We start from the raw sequence: 17,709 nt of genomic DNA, 5'->3' as shown, positions 1-17,709 counted from the left end.
TCTCACAATCCACTTTCCTATAACATGTGCAGCCTCAGACTTCCTTTTTACCTTTCATCATGTCAACAGCTGACAAGTCCCTTTGACTTGAATCCAGTTTAGTTTGGCTCCAAATAAAAAAATTGTCAGACATGGGAGCCCATACCAGCACCATTGCTTCCACCAGCATAGCCTATTTGCCATGGCTCAATGTTAGGGAATCCTGGGAATTGCAGATTGGGAAGGCTGGGCAGAGAAGGCTCATGACCTTATACAACCTCCATGATTCCACGACTACAATTATGTAGTTATAGTTTCAGTTATTCTATAACTACATGATTCTGTAATAGGCCTGGGCAAATTCGGGCCCTTTCTCCAGGTGTTTTGGACTTCAACTCCCACAATTCCTAACAGCCTCATGCCCCTTCCTTTTTCCCTGAGGCTGTTAGGAATTGTGGAAGTTGAAGTCCAAAACACATGGAGAGATGGCCCAAGTTTGTCCATGCCTGGTATATACCCATGTGTACGTCAACCTCATGTATAAGTCAACCTCATGTATGGCTGTTGGGAATGGTGGGAGTTGAAGTCCAAAGGGGCCTAAGGTGAAAAAGGAAGGGGCCTGAGGCTGCTGAAGTCCAAAAGTGGCTGAGCGGGGAAAAGAAAGAGCCTGAGGCTGTTAGACATGGTGGGAATTGGAGTCCAAAGGGGCCTAAGGTGAAAAAGGAAGGGGCCTGAGGCTGCTGAAGTCCAAAAGTGGCTGAGAGGGGAAAAGGAAAGGGCCTGAGGCTGTTAAGAATGGTGGGAGTTGAAGTCCAAAGGGGCCTAAGGCGGAAAAGGAAAGGGCCTGAGGCTGCTGAAGTCCAAAAGTGGCTGACAGGGAAAAGGAAAGGGCCTGAGGCTGTTAGGAATGGTGGGAGTTGAAGTCCAAAGGGGCCTAAGGAGAAAAAGGAAGGGGCCTGAGGCTGCTGAAGTCCAAAAGTGGCTGAGCGGGGAAAAGAAAGAGCCTGAGGCTGTTAGACATGGTGGGAATTGGAGTCCAAAGGGGCCTAAGGTGAAAAAGGAAAGGGCCTGGGGCTGCTGAAGTCCACAAGTGGCTGAGGAGGGAAGGGAAAGGGCCTGAGGCTGTTAGGAATGATGGGAGTTGAAGTCCAAAGGGGACTGAGGCAGAAAAAGAAAGGGCCTGAGGCTGCTAGGAATGGTGGGACTTGAAGTCCAAAGGGGCCTGAGGCGGAAAAGGAAGAGGCCTGAGGCTGCTGAAGTCCAAAAGTGGCTGAGAGGGAAAAGGAAAGGGCCCGAGGCTGTTAGGAATGGTGGGAGTTGAAGTCCAAAGGGGCCTAAGGTGAAAAAGGAAGGGGCCTGAGGCTGCTTAAGTCCAAAAATGGCTGAGAGGGGAAAAAGAAAGGGCCTGAGGCTGTTAGGAATGGTGGGAGTTGGAGTCCAGAGGGGCCTGAGGCAGAAAAGGAAGGGGCCTGAGGCTGTTAGGAATGGTGGGAGTTGAAGTCCAAAACACCTGGAAGGAGGGTCCAAGTTTGACCATGCCTGTTCTATAGTTATAGTTATGGACTCCTGCGCCTGTAAGATCACAAGCCTTCAATGTTTCCCAAACGCTGGTTTCGCAGGTATTTTGGACTTCAGCTCCCTAGAACCCCTGACCATGGTCCAAAGCAGCTGAGGCGTTCTGGGAGCTGAAGTCCAAAACATATTGGAGAACTATTGTTTAACAAAACCCCGGGGTTGTTCTTCAACTACATTTCCCAAGATGCACTTCGCCTTTCGTCGGTCGGTCTGGAGTAGAGGAGCGGAAGCAGGCCAGTTTCCGGTGCCTCTCTCGTTCCGGCCCCTCCCTTCCCCGTTGCCTCCCAACTCGAGTCGCGGCGACCGTTGAGGAGAGAGAGAGCGAGAGAGAGGCAGAGAGGCGCCGCCTAAGGCCTCTCCCGTCCCTCACCGCCGCCGCCATGGGCTGCACGCTGAGCGCCGAGGACAAGGCGGCGGTCGAGCGGAGCCGCATGATCGACCGCAACCTCCGCGAAGACGGGGAAAAGGCGGCCAAGGAGGTGAAGCTGCTCCTGTTGGGTGAGGAGAAGGAGAAGGAGGAGAAGGGTGGGGCCGGGGCCTTAGGCGGGGGGAAGGCGGCGGTTAGGCCCAAGCCACGCTCTTCGCCCCGGTACAGTTCGCAAGGGCCTGAGACCCAGCCCTGCTCGAGCACAGTTTGAATTCGTCCAGCCTGGCCCCACTTCAGCCGCCATGTCTCCGTGCTACAGGATCAGGGGAGTCGTGGCGTTGCGAGGTCTTGGGCCTTCTCTGCCAAAGGCTTGTGGGGCCTCTCCGAACCACAACACCCAGGAGTCCATCCATAGTAGGCTTGGGAAAACTTGGGCCCTCCAGGTGTTTTGGACTTCAACTCCCATCATTCTTGACAGCCTCAGGCCCCTTCCTTTTCCCCCAAAGGGGCCTAAGGCGGAAAAGGAAAGGGCCTGAGGCTGCTGAAGTCCAAAAGTGGCTGACAGGGAAAAGGAAAGGGCCTGAGGCTGTCAGGAATGGTGGGAGTTGAAGTCCAAAACACCTGGAGGGCCCAACTTTGCCCATGCCTAATATAGAGGGACATAGCCTGATCCATAGCCGTGAACCGCATTAGTTGAAAGGGATGTCAGACCCCATTGATTCTACAGTGTAGATCAGGCATGGGCAAGCTTCGGACTTCAACTCCCATAATTCCCAACAGCCCTTAGATCACTTTTGTTTTGAATACACACCGCTTGAAGGTGATTTTATGTAAAATTTTAAATTTGGTGTGTATTTATATAAATAAAAATGTAATGTTTGTTTGTGGGATTAACATAACTCAAAAACCACAGGAAATTTTGACGCCAGATTTGGGCACAATACACTTATCAGACCAATGAGTGACAGTCACTCATTAAAACACATCAGAAGAGACTTAAAAAGCCAAAAAACTAAATACATTACAATGCATGCGCAAAACCACATATATACACAAATATGTACACACAGATATACGCATATACACACACAAAACACATATACACAGACTAGGCCACAGCAACATGTGGCAGGGGATGGCTAGTGTGATATATACAGACACATACATACATAGATACACCCTGCATTTTCCTGGGTGTTCATTTTTCTTTGTGGCTCTTCTTTGCCTTCATCCACCTTCTTCCTTAATAATAATACTTGTTGTGTGTTGAAGGCTTTCAAATACTTTATTTGTAGCCCAGAGCCCCCGGTGTCACAGTGGGTTAAACTGCTGAGCTGCTGAACTTGCTGACCAAAAGGTCCGTGTTTCGAATCTGGAGAGCAAGGTGAGCTCTCACTGTTCGCCCCAGCTTCTGCCAGCCTAGCAGTTCGAAATTATGCAAATGCGAGTAGATCAACAGGTACCACTTCAGCAGGAAGGCAACTGCGCTCCATGCTGTCATGCTCCATGCAGTCCATGCATCTATGGACAGAAATGACGATGAGGTCTACTGCCAAAGTCGGACATGACTAGACTTTATGTCAAGGGGAAACCTTTACCTTTATTTGTAGTCCGCCCTATCTCCCTTAGGGGACACAGGACGGCTTCCAACATAATAAAAGCAAACATTCAATGCCTGTATGAAACAAAGTAAAAATATAGACAACAAGTAAGACAATACATTACACAAGTTAAAACAAGTAATTTAAATAATGATAAGTGAAAGCGAATGCCTTCCTTCACTTTCCATTTATACACCTTCCCCTTCTTCTTTCCTTTCTCTTCCATTTTTCTACCCTCCCCTCATACCTTTCCCTCGCTTCCTTCCTTTTTTCTCCCCCTCCATTGCTTACTTTCGCTTCTTTTCTCCCCTCCCCCTACATATGTCTTCTAGTATGAGCTAATCAGCTTCACTCCTCCTTTCTATCCCAGTCACATGGACAGAGGGCCACTGCACCTAGCAACAGCCAATCCACTTTGTGTCTTTTCGTTCCCTCAGCTCTGTGCCAAAAAATGGGTGGGTTCTTTTTAATTCAAACTCATTATTTTAAGTTGGATAATGAACGGTACGTGTGCCAAGTTTTGTCCAGATGCATCAAGCCTTTGTGGTACAAATCAGTCAACTAACATGTATGCATATGTCCATTCTTTGACTTAGATCAATTGTTCCCAACCTTTTTTTGACCAGGGACCACTCCAACATTAGTACCAAAAGGGTTACGAATCAGTTTTTGGTCAACTTCAGATTTGGTTTGGTTATTTGGCGTGCTGATTCAAAAAACTGCATTGGAGAGACCACATCAACTCTAGTTTCTGATCCAGAACATATGCCATCCAGTAGTTGCTATCTGCTAGCCCAAAAAAAAAAACCATATTAAAAAAGCCTCAGCAATATAAGAGAGTTTTGCGAGACCCGTCGCTCTCGTTGCAACGATGTGGTAATAGTGAGACCTTAAACCTTATTTTAGTTCTTGCGGACCACAGGTTATATATATCATCTTGTTCAATCTGTGCAAAAGGAAAAACTTCCCAAATGTCAGAAATGTGGCACTTCTTATAATAAAGGAAAACCAGTTCCTACCCACACAGGGTTTGCTTGAAGCTATCATCTGCTTTCCCCATGGTTCCCTGAAAATCTTTGCTAAGAAATACAAGATTCAGACTTTTCCACATTTACATATAAAGTGTGATGGCAGGGGAGTAGATTGTTGAGATACTGAGTAGGTTAGACTTTGTTTGAAGCATGGTGGTTTGGATGTTGATGTTTGTAGGCTGTAGCAACATCATCCTGCCTGTGACCTTAACTACAGAGTTAATGATCCACTGTAACTTTTTTTAAGTCACTGTTTTCCTCCCAAATTATTTTTTGTTTAATAAATGCGTATTCCTTTTTTGGGGTGTGTAGTTTGAAGCTCTCACATTTATGTTTTAAAGATCCTGTAATGTCTCATCTCACTGTAGTACACACATGGTTTTAAAGGGAGAACCAATTGAAAGTTATTTAGAACATACTGGGTGTGATGTGTGCCTGCTGGCTGCTCCTCCTCGAACTATGCAATACAAGTTAGGGTGAAAACAAGAAGTTAACCACAGGTAGAAAATCCATATTAGGTTAATATCTTGACTAGACCAACTTAAAGGGTTCATATTTTTGTGTCCTTTTGACTGGACCATTAAAAGCATTATCCTTATATCAGTGTTTGAGGTTAAGATGAAAGAGCCTGTTATCCTAGTTTTAGGCAAAATCAACCCCTGAGATAAGATGGAAGCCTTGAGGCTGCTTTTATAACCATTAATCTCCTCAGACTCCTGAAATAACTGTTTCTTGGCAAAATAACTATATGTTGAATTGTACAGTACATCTAATTCACCTTTTGAAATATTTGGTGTTAGACTTCATGGATATGTTTTTCAAAATAAAACATATAATTGAAATATAAATCCATGAAAATAAAGTTAGCTTTTGGGTATTCCTCTTAGGTGGCGATGCAGCTGGAATTGTTTTTCACTGACAAAGAGTATGAATTTTCCAGATAATGACATCTGGCAAGCATACTGGCGTTTCCTAGTCTTTGCTGCAAAAAATGTCAGAGAAATTTTACACCAAACTTCTCCCCTTCTCCCCATGTAGTAGATTGTATATAAAGGCAATAGAAGTGAAGGGTTTAAAATGAATTGTCAAGTAGGAATGTAATAAGCTACTTGGACCAGATGATGCTAACCTTAATTTAATGTATTTAAAATTAAAACACACTGGATTTTAAAAATAAAATAAAACTGCCATGAAGAACTTGGGTAAAAATAACAGCAACAACAAGCCTACAGTTTTGAAGTAATTAAGATACTGGGTTTTTTTCTTACATCTCCCTCTACCCCCAAAATAAATATCTCAATGCTTTTCATAGAATCATAGAGTTGGAAGAGACCTCATGGGCCATCCAGTCCAACCCCCTGTCCATAAGCAGGAATATTGCATTCAAAGCACCCCTGACAGATGGCCATCCAGCCTCTGTTTAAACGCTTCCAAAGAAGGAACCTCCACCACACTCTGGGGCAGAGAGTTCCACTGCTGAACAGCTCTCACAGGAAGTTCTTCCTAATATTCAGATGGAATCTGCTTTCTTGTAGTTTGAAGCCATTGTTCCGTGTCCTAGTCTCCAGGGAAGCAGAAAACAAGCTTGCTCCCTCCTCTCTGTGACTTCCTCTCACATATTTATACATGGCTGTAATATCTCCTCTCAGCCTTCTCTTCTTCAGGCTAAACATGCCCAGCTATTTAATCCGCTCTTCATAGGCTTGTTTCTGGTACTTTATTACCAGAAACAGCTTCTTGTCCAACTTTTCCAAAGGTTTTGTCCATCACTGGTTTCTTAGAAAGTATATCACTTATGGGATAACAAGATGTATGCTGTTCTGTGTAACTGGAGAACAAGTAAGTAGAGGTTGTCTTACAGAGAATGTAAACAGTAAGTGTGGGTATCTCCAAAGAGTATGGATTAATTTTGAAAATTCTTTTAAGTATGGGATGAGTTGTCAAATAGTTATTTTACAGACAATGGAAATGATAGAGTATGGTACAAACTGCAGTCTTTGAAAAGCTTCAAAAAGAAGTTCTCAAATGTGCTTTCTAATTTTAGTTTATGTATTGCAAAGTTTTATTGTGTCTTGTTCCCTCCCCCGCTTTTAAATGCTGTTTAATACCTCTTCATACATATACACTGCTGGTCTGTCTTTGACATTGCTCCCGTGCTTCATTTCAGTGATAAATCATTCATTGACTTTCAAAGTCATGCTTGCTGAGACAAAGAAGCTTAAATAAGAAGGGGGGGGGGGGCTTTGAAGCCCACCAAATCTGTTAGAAAGTGCACATTCTGCAGTTAGATATATAGATAGATATAGATATATCTATCTATCTATCTATATAGAAATAATATCTATATTCACACCTAATCTTTCCACTCTGAAAAAAAAGAAAGACAGACAGAAAGTAAGTCCAGGCTACTAGAGGGAAAAATAAATCACCAGGGGTTCTTTTGTAGGAAGGAATATTTCATAAGACATATTGGCATGAGAATATTTAGATTCATTCATTTGAAATGTCTTTTGATACATTCACACAAAAGACTGAAACCCTCTTTCACTCATAATATAATTAATTTAAGAAATTCATTACTATAGTGTGTGACACTGACCATTAATATAAGCTGTATTTCTGTAGTCTGAGGAGGGCAAAAACATATGATTATTATGTATTGAAAGAAAGAGGCTTTTCCTTGGTAATTTCCCATGGTGAGTTTGACTGCCTCCACCATCTTTCTCTGTCACGAGCTCAATTTGTCTACTCAGTGAAGGCAAAAAGGGTGGGATCATGCCTCCTTATATCTACACTGAAAGTAAGCAGCTAGTGATCTCTATAAAAGCCTGCCTCTTCTTTCCAAGTTTGATCTGGCTACTGTCAGATTTTGTGGTGCAGCATAACCATAACCTTCAACTGGTTCTAATTGGGACATTAAACTAAGGAATCATTGGAAGTAGCCCACTCTTGATCTTCAGGATGTAAAATCTTCAAAGCACTCCCAGACATGGTGCTGGTGTAATTTCCCATCAGTTGGAATCAATGGAGATAGAAGAAAAGGAACAAAATGGAAAAACCTGTGTGTGTGTGTGTTTGTTTGTTTTTTAAAAAATCTGATCTCCATAAAACAAGGAGCTGGGTATATCTACTTTGGATTTTCCGTTATTCATATAATCTTCTTGGTGAGTTTACAAATACATGAAGAATTGCTGTCCAATGAATCCAGATGAAGTTTCATACATTCAGTGATTGAGGGACTAAAGAGGATTTGATGTTATGTGCATCCAACATAATATTTATTAGACATAATGTCTAAAAATGAGACTTCCATGTGTACAGGCAGTATCCGTTTGTTAACCAGATAATGAGGAACTGAAGTTGGCTTTCACCAGCATGTCTAGTTGTAAGTTAGTTAAGGAGATTGTGGAACATTTTGTCTGATCCAGTATGTAGACGTAGCAGAGGTGTCACAAGTCATGTGTTGAACTTTTTAATTTGGAAGAACTGGCACCTTCATAACGCAGCCCTTTTTGGGGGGAAGCACTAAATAGTGATCTTTGGAGATGATAATTTTTGTGTAGTTGTTACTTGAGAAATAACTTTTTGCTCTCTGTATATTTTTGTTCCCCCCTCCTTTTTTTGGAAACTTTAAATGTTGCACTGTATATTTCCAGTGTTTATGTTTAATAATGCCAGTACTCGCATCAGGCTTATTTCTTGTTGGTTGGGTTTATGCAATTTTTTCCATTAATTTGTAGAACTTGAAGTGTTTTGTGTTTTAAATGTAGTAGAAACATTTATGAAGTTATAATATTCCTGTAAAGCATATTAAAGAAAGAAACTGCTTAAGGGAAAGGCGTGGCTTCATTGCAGTGCACTTGACTAGTAAAAGAAGTCCTAGTATCAGTTATAATGGCTTACAGTAAAATAAGTGATTTGAAAAATAATCTTCTTTTGGTCAGGTTGAAGGTGAATATTTGACAGATCACACCAGAGATTGATTCCCTAATATTTTTAAATTACAATTTTAGCTGAAGGTATGGCATACTTGCAGTTTTATGGAGCTAGCTTGTATTGACCTACTTAATTTTGTGGTTAATCTTGTGTGTATGCAAATTCCCTTTCCTTTGTATTCCAAAACCAGCATGACCATAAGCAGCCCAAAGTTGTCCATGGGTGCATTGCATAGGTTTCAGTATATGTCTTTATCCCACAGAAGTGTTATTAATATTACTGGATTCATTTGTTTGTTTGTTTTTGTTTGTGAATTCACCTATTAGGGTCCTTTGCTGAGGTTCTCAAGCCATTATAAATAGAAATACTCAGTTCTGCAGCTACCATGGTCCTTAACAGGAAAATGTTTTAAAGATAAAGAGAAACTAGATTATAAAAAATATTGTTGTAATATGTGTCATACTTAGTACCCAAACACTTTCTGGACCATTTTCAGAGGCACAGAAAACATTAGTAAAAGTAAAGGTTTTCCCCTGACATTAAGTCCAGTCATGTCTGACTCTGGGGGTTAGTTCTCATCTCAGTTTCTAAGCTGAAGAGCTGGTGTTGCCCGTAGACACCTCCAAGGTCACGTGGCCGGCATGACTGCAAGGAGTGCTGCTACCTTCCTGCCAAAGCGGAAAACATAGTAATTAAACAAATATTGCAGTGGCGAGGGTCATGGAAGCTGATCTATCTTATCTGATTCATGAATAAATAAGATGGGATTTGCAGCTGTTTAGGATAGTATCTCTAAAATTAATGGAATTTCACCTCCAGTGATTGTGAAATTAAGCACCAAAAATAAATATACTCTGACTTCATATATTCACACTGGTGAGTCTGGACATGGAGCTCAAACTGACCTGGAAAATCAGTTTGGGGCTATGGTGGGTTGTTCAGTGACAACATCAACACTGTGCAGAAGCTGTGAAAAGGCAGATTCTTTCTTGGGGATCATTAGGAAAAGAAGTGAAAATAAAAATACCCAAATTACAGTGTCTTCTGTGTTGAGGCTACTTATGAAATAAAACATTCAATTGTAATTTCTGGTTGTTGTTTTTTTTCAAAAACATAATAGTAAGAATTGGGAAAAATACATCAAAAGACACCCAAGCATTCATATGGTCTTCAAAAGATTCAAAATGTGTGTGTGTGTGTGTGTGTGTTTTAACCAATGTTGTACTTTTCCTTCATTAATTGAGAAATGCCTGTATACCAGGCATGGGCAAGCTTTTTTTCTCTTGGTGCCACATTGTGGGCCTGTCCAGGAGGGAGGGGGGCGGGCACATGCAGGGTGGGCCTGGGCCTGGGAGGGGAAGGACCCGTTGGTCATCCTTATGTTGTCCTCCCAGCATAAGAACGGGGCTGCTCACACTATCCTTATGTTGGGAGGAAGGCAGGACACACAGCAACTACCCCGATCCTCCCCCCCCCCCCTTCTGATTCCCATCCTCTCCCGCGATCCGATCCTCGGGCTATCCTTTTGGCATTATGCTGGGAAGAGGGTGAAACAGGCGGAGTTTGAGAGTGCTCTGGAGAGCTCTCAGCCACCACGTGCCTTCTTCAAGCGTCCTTCTGACATAAGGATGGGGTTGCTTGCACTGTCCTTATGCCAGGAGGAGGTCGAGATACACCATGGCTGAGATCGCTCCAAAGGGCTCTCAGCTTCTATGTGCCTTCCTCCCGCATCTTTGTGACATAAGGATGCAGTGGGCCCCCATGTCCTTCCAAGAAGACAGGGAAAATGAGGAGGTCCTGAGGTAAGCACCCACAAGGCCGCATCTGGCCCCTGGGGCTTAGTTTTCCCATGCCTGCTGTATAAGGAACTTTAATGGTATTGCCATGAAGATATTTCTAAGTGTCTTGTGAAGGAAGTATGAGCAAGATGATCTGCTAGTGTTACTTGACTCCAATGGTTGTGACAAGTATCACGTTTAGAAGCTTGAAGCCAATGTTTATTTTATTTCAACTACATAAATATGGTAACTCGTTTTAGTACAGAAAATTCTTGGGTATTCTTTTCAAACCATTAGCCATATTTTTTGTAGCTTGTGTATATGTGTGCACACTATTTTGCATGAAGATTCAGATTATGTGTGTTAAGTTCTCAAGTGTAGAATCTGTGGTAATTGCTTAACACTGTTTTCTTCCGGTATATTATTTTCCTAATCGTTAAATATTGCCAGTTACCCCTGTTTTCAGTGTTTCATTTTTTCTTTGTTTTTTTTTTTTCAGTTTCTGTTGAAAACAATACAATAAAGGATTTTTAAATATTCCTAAAGCAGATATGAAAGGTTTTTTTCCCATTATGTTACTGGTAGCAGTGCTTGTTCCTTGATATTTGCTGAATAGAGTGATGTGATAAGAAAGTGTGTTCTGTTTTTGCCCACTGAGATCTGCTTCCCTGTGTTGGTTGTTCAGAAAGCAGTTACGTAAACTGCTGAATGTGATCATAATTTCCCTTTCTTTTTGTTCATACAAAAGGTCACTTATTTTCCCACAAACAATGCTCTAGCTGATCTCACAATAAGAGTAGTTAGGCAAGCATGAAATTAATGTTAACGCTAGGTGTGAAGAATTGATTTGGCATTTTACCAAGAGCCAGCAAGAAACTGAGCTGCCCGAAATGCATGATACTGTAATTGGTATCAGACAGACTTTCAGCACTTTGATGTCTGACCTCAATGACAGATGATTTATTTATCAGCTCAGTTTTCTGATTTTGAGAATGCACACAGTGTATAAGAATAAGGAGATCCACTTTTGTCCCTTCATTACTTAGCTTGTTTCTGCTCCAGATAACATTTTGGTTGTTCCATTATTGCAATTGTCCCAGGGAAACAACACTTTTTTTTTTAAAGACGACTCAATTACTGATGTATGGTTTTGTGCATTACAGCAGATTGCTTAATGTATAGAAATACTTGCATGTATTTCACTGGGAAGAAGTGTAACTAAATTTAAGGTTTTTATCTTAATTTTCTTGTTACTTCATTTATGATAAAATGAGCAGAAAACAAATTATAGCCCCATGGCATATAATGTAGAGATACCTTTTGAAATACTGCACATAATTAGGAACTTGGACAATTTGATTCTGAATTTTCTGGCCTTTTCCTAATCTTGTTTTCCTGCAGAATATACACTTCGTAAAGGTATGCAGCTTTGTACATCATTGTGAATAGGTGCAGTGTCTACTTGTTAAGCTCATTCTGTGGCCTTGAGTGGCATTACTTTCTTTCAAGTGAAGCACTAAGCATTCTTAAAAGATTTAGTAGCTAGTAGCTTAAAGCGTGCCTACCACTACTTAATTTGGCAATCTTTCTCTTAGGTAATGCTTCTTCCTATCCAAGAGATGTTGAGTAGCAATTGTATCCCTTTTGAGGTTTGAGGTGGAACATGAGGAACAATGCCAGCATTGTGTATTATGAGCCCACCTTGTGTAATAAAATCTCAAGTACTGTAGCTTCTCTCTAAAGCAGTATGGGGAAGGAATGGCGCAAACAACCAACCAGTAGGGGAGAAAGTACTTAACCCTGTCTGCTATCTCCTCCACCCACTGCCCTTCTGATTCCCCCCCCCCCCCCCCCAAATCTATGGATGGAAAATGCAATTCTGGAAACTTGCAGGAAATAATAGTGGGTTGAATAAATGTTTTAAGCATGTTTTATTTAGGACTTTGGTAGATGGTTGAATATCTGTTGATTTCATCCCCTGATTGTTTTACTTTGCAAAGCAAGTCATGGTGTATATTGGGATTTCAATCCATATGGCCTATTCTAAGTGCTTTAGAAAAAAGATGGATGGAAAATATTCCAGTCTCTTAGAAATCTGATAAACTTTACACAGCCCTGTACTAATGTTAAACTATAGGTGGACTACTACCAAAAATGAAGTGAGCTCTTTATAACCCCAGTTATATTAAACCCATATTTAAATGGAGATTATTATGGTTGTAATGACCTGTTCAGGCAGGGGAATATTTTTTTAGGAATGGTGGATCTGATGCTAGATCACTATTGGCTTGAAACTTAGGAATTTGAAATGCTCTCAAACCATGCTTTATTGGAGTTTTAAAGCCACCCAAGGCTGGCACTTCAGAGTAAATAATTTGTTCAGCTGCTTTTCTTTTTAGTGGTGGAGGAATCTATTCCTTTTCTTTCCATGTTATTTCTGCTCTTGGTACCAATTTCTTTTCTTTTAAAGAAGCAGTGCCCTTGAATACAAACTGGCTTTGTAAATTGATATATACCTATATGAACACTTAAAATGGATCTCTCTGTGCACTATGAAATATAGGGGCAGCTCTAATTTTAATGCCTTGTATTATAGTTACTTAAAAACACAATCTTACATAGCTTGCAAACGTACTTAGAGTAAACTAAGAATGCCAGTGTTCTAGCTCTACTGACACCTCACAAGAGAAGAGGTAGCATGGCAAGACAAAAAAATTTAGAAAGTTGAGCTTGCCTAGGATGCTTTTATGCGTAAGGTGGTTAAAGATAGCAGAAGACTTTACCTTTTCATTCTTCTTATTGCTCAGAATTATATTCTACTACTGTAAAGATACATTACCAATCTGGGCCTTAATTGATTTAATGGGAGGTCTGACTAGAAGCAGGGTACCTTAGCTAGACCCTCCCTCCACAAGAAAAAATCATATTTTTGTATATGTGAATTTTTGTCTTTGCGTGAAATACGTTGTTAATGCATTAGATGTGTATTGTATTAGGCTATCTGTAAAATGGTAAGAGGGAAAAGATATTCCCAATACTATGTATTCATAATATGGAGTAAAGTTACTGGGAAATCTTTTTGTTGTGGAGTTCTTGAGTCATTCTGTAAAACAACATATCATAAACACAGACTCCAAAAATACCCATTTTGTGATTTAATTATATCTATGCTGACATGTGGTATATAGTTTAAAATCTTGAGAATCTATGATGTAGACATTTAGGGTTTTTTTCTGGCAGAAAGGTTTTTGATGGAAACTTCTGTCAACACAACAGAGAGTGAAAGCATTTTCAGTTATTTTCCCCTTTCCTCCTGCAGACCAGATCCAGTCTGGGTGGTTTCAGGACACTTTGTAATAGTTTGGCAAGAGATGCAGGGAAGAGAAGAGGTTACTAAGATTAGCTTGTTTTCCCATTCTGCTAGGTCTAAGATGAATCTATCAGCACAAGGTCACTAGTTAATGTCTACGATGGTTGTGTTAAGTAATGTGCTATTTCTTATGGAAAGTCTAACAGTTATATATATGTAGGGTTGATTTTCCCAAGTTGGAAGATAAATCTAGGTAGCTCAGTACTGATAACTCTCTTCTTCTCATTTGCGACCTTGTCCATCAGTACTATCAGGATGATACTGAAGAAATCTCAGAAGTCCATGTATTTTTCACAAAGTATTTTAAAAAGATAATCTTTCTGATTTGTAGATGGGTTGCAGTTAAACATAAAAAAACCAAGATTATGGCAACCAGACTGATTGATAACTGGGAAATAGAGGGAGAAAATGTGGAGGCCATGGCAGACTTTGTATTTCTAGGTGCAAATATTACTGCAGATGCAGACTGCAGCCAGGAAATCAGAAGACAGTTACTTCTTGGGAGGAGAGCAATGACCAATCTTGATAAAAGAGTAAAGAGTAGAGACATCACACTGGCAACGAAGATCCGCATAGTAAAAGCAATGGTATTTCCTGTAGTAACCTATGGATGTGAGAGCTGGACCATAGGGAAGGCTGAGCGAAGGAAGATAGATTCTTTTGAACTGTGGTTTTGGAGGAAAGTTCTGAGAGTGCCTTGGACTGCAAGAATATCCAACCAGTCCATACCTCAGGAAATAAAGCCCGACTGCTCATTGGAGGGAAGGATATTAGAGGCCAAGATGAAGTATTTTGGCCACATAATGAGAAGACAGGAAGGCTTAGAGAAGACAATTTAAAAGCTTCCTTCTTTGTAAGCTTTTAAACAGAGGCTGTATGGCCATATGTCAGGGGTGATTTGAATGCAATATTCCTGCTTCTTGGCAGGGGGTTGGACTGGATGGCCCATGAGGTCTCTTCCAACTCTTTGATTCTATGATTCAATTATGCAGGGGGAAATGGAAGGAAAAAGGAAGAGGGGCCGACCAAGGACAAGATGGATCCTTGAAGTGACTGGCTTGACCTTGAAGGAGCTGGGGGTGGTGACGGCTGACAGGGAACTCTGGCGTGGGCTGGTCCATGCATTCACAAAGAGTCGGAAGCGACTGAACGAATGAACAACAACAAACTGCTGATTATGATTAGGCAGAACTGTTTCTAGTTGCCAAGCAGAAAGTAGTGCAACTCCATTTTTCCCCTTCCACAGAATTAAGAAGCAGGGCTTCTGGAAGAGTTGGCTTGTTCTCCTAAGATTGTATTCCTTTTGGTTCTCTTTCTGAAAATTAAATGTTGATCCCACTCTCGGCCCAGGAAACAAGCTTTCTGTGCAGTAAACATCTGTTTTCAAAGCCAGTACTGAAAAGGCTGGGAGCTTTCCCTTATCTCTCCACCTCATTCCATTACAGTTTTTTCTTTCAATAATGTCTCTTTATATTATCTTTTGTTACTATTTATTAGTCATGGGCCCAATATTTGTCTCATTTGTTTCTTTAGTGTTTTTGTTTTGAACTGTTCATTTGGATGGCATGAACTGGTACACTCCTCTCCTGTATAGAAATAGGTTTGCTGATTTTCGGCGCTCGGTGCTTACAGCTGAATGCTGAAAATCAGCTGACCTAACGGTTACCATTCCCACTTAGCTCGATGCTCGGCTGTAAGCCCTGCCAGTGCCTACATCAGAGCACGCCAGGCTTTGCTACCAATGGGCCGAAAATGTTTGGGGGTTTTGTACCTTGGAGGAAAAAGCTCATATGGAAAGGTGCCTGTTTTTGGGAGAGGTGCTTGAAAACAAAAATGGGGCCTTACCAATGAAACAAACAAGAATGGATAGTGATTCTGCACAACTGCGCAAGACTACTATTTATTGTCTTTTGTGAAAAGACTTAGTGAGAGAATGACAAAAGCCAGTTACAAAGCCCAGCCAATCATCACATCATCATCATCATCATCATCATCATCTTGGTTTCTTAGTTTTAGTATGGACTGGTTGGATCTTGGAGTTATTTCGAACACTGATTCAGAAAATTACATTGGATAGGCCACATCAAATTCTAGTTTCTTAGATATGTTTATCATTATTCTTTATGGATGAACAGATGATGACTGGTATATGGCACATGTTATGTATTTCAAAAACTAAGGCTGATAGGAGAGAACTGGTGCCATTTTTGGAATGAGCAGGTCAGATATCCCCAGAAAGAGGTCTGACATTTGAGAAACTAAAATGTGTGTTGGCCAGTGTTACAAGCAAGCTTAGAGAATGATGAAAGTCTATATTTATTTATTTCGTATCAGAAGCATTGCATAAATTAGTATAAAACTGATAAAAACAGAAGGTGTGCAGGCGGCTAAATATCTTTTGACCAAAAACAGGCTACAGCAACGGCATTGTCTGTAACCTCCAACAATTCCTCCTCTTCACATGAGGTAGGGCACAATGAACAAGCATACAGATGCAGAGTTGTCTGTTCTGCTCCACAGTCACACAAGGTGTGACTCTATGAAAGTAGTATAGAGACGGACAGAAGGGTTTGCCAAATGACTTTTTCACTTCTGTTCAGTCAATGCACAAATTATTTGGAAGGAATATAATTATCAGAATTGAGGAATGGAGGCTGGGTTGTGAAGCAAATACTGTTGCTAATATCAAAATGTGAGAGATGTTGCTCACGCATTTTGAGTGGAAGCCTTTCTTTAGGAGATCAGTACTGTTCTGATAAGTTTAGTGGATAATCTAGTGTGTGTATTGTTGGCCAGATGGTAGTTGAAAAGTTGGGATTTACTTTCAGAATTGAACTGTTTGCAACTACTGTTATTAAATCCAGGCCTAAGAAGCATTAAATCTTAAATAGCATTGGTACAGATAAACTTAACTATTTATTTTCTTTGTCAGTGAAATTCAATTTCACTCATGTAGCATAATGTTTGTTTTGTAGGTGCTGGAGAATCTGGTAAAAGTACCATCGTGAAGCAAATGAAGTAAGTAAAACTGTCTTTTAGACTGAAAATAATGGGAATGCACTCTGATTGGATCACAGACACAATGTTTGCATTTTGGGGCTTGTTCTTTTCAGCCTCATATCGTCCATCCTCCCATATGGACAATTATAGTAGAGTTATGACAAGGTCCTATAGAAAAGAAATGAATTGTGCTTAATTATTGGGATCCATAGGTGCACTTGTCCATATTAAATGTTTCCTTTTATCACTACAAGGAGGACCTCTCACTTTTTGTGCACTTGCCCTTCCTACTGCATTCCTTGGGCCATTCCCATCAGATTATGGAAGAACCTCCAATGTTATGGAAGAGCTTTCTGGATAGCTCAGAGGCTACCACAAGTATAGCTGGCACGAAGGTTGCAATGTAGACAGAAATTAATATATTTTGGTTATATAGTTATGAAGAAGTGAAAATTATTTTTACAAGATTATCCTTCTGTTCTTCCTTTGAGCAAGGGACACCTGTTGATTTTTTTCTTCCTTGTCTTATTTCTATAACTATACTCTGAAATCTAACAGAGATTTATTCAGTTACAGATTGTTCAGTAACAGACTTGTTTCTCTGTTCTGAGACTGAAACTATAACTAATCATGCTTTTTTCCTTCTCCAGAATCATTCATGAGGATGGTTATTCAGAGGAAGAATGCAAGCAGTATAAAGTGGTTGTTTATAGCAATACTATTCAGTCAATAATTGCAATAATAAGAGCAATGGGACGGCTAAAGATAGACTTTGGGGAAGTTGCCAGAGCTGTAAGTATTGTATTAGCTCCTCGGTTGTACTAGATGTAATGACAAGTTTTGGTGGTATTTGTTTATGAAATTCGTATTGAAAAAACACAAGATGGGAATAGTATGTGTTTGATCACAAAACTGTTGATGCTCATAATATTTTGCTTTGAGTGTTTTGTTGCAGTGACAGTTGCCAGGAGATGTAAAAGACTCCCATGTGAACCAATCTACACATTAAGATTTTCTTGTGAAATCATTCTATGGGTTCATGCTTTTGGAGGTTAGATGGGTTGTCACTAAA

At 40.6% G+C, this 17,709-nt stretch overlaps 1 protein-coding gene across 1 annotated transcript in view; it reads left to right on the top strand.

Moving 5' to 3' along the window:
* The first annotated feature begins 1,799 nt into the window (after positions 1 to 1,799).
* Positions 1,800 to 17,709, top strand: part of GNAI3 (G protein subunit alpha i3) — a 36,099-nt gene continuing 20,189 nt past the window's right edge. The window contains exons 1-3 of the mRNA XM_060773241.2: positions 1,800 to 2,052; positions 16,613 to 16,655; positions 17,288 to 17,429. Coding sequence (XP_060629224.1) covers positions 1,935 to 2,052; positions 16,613 to 16,655; positions 17,288 to 17,429 — 303 coding nt within the window. The 5' untranslated portion in view covers positions 1,800 to 1,934. The remainder of the gene's footprint in view (positions 2,053 to 16,612; positions 16,656 to 17,287; positions 17,430 to 17,709) is intronic.

The sequence above is a fragment of the Anolis sagrei genome, chromosome 4 (genome assembly GCF_037176765.1).
Source record: "Anolis sagrei isolate rAnoSag1 chromosome 4, rAnoSag1.mat, whole genome shotgun sequence".
NCBI lineage: Eukaryota > Metazoa > Chordata > Lepidosauria > Squamata > Dactyloidae > Anolis > Anolis sagrei.
The sequence above is the reverse complement of the archived record's forward strand: the minus strand, read 5'-3'. Positions and strand labels throughout refer to the sequence as shown.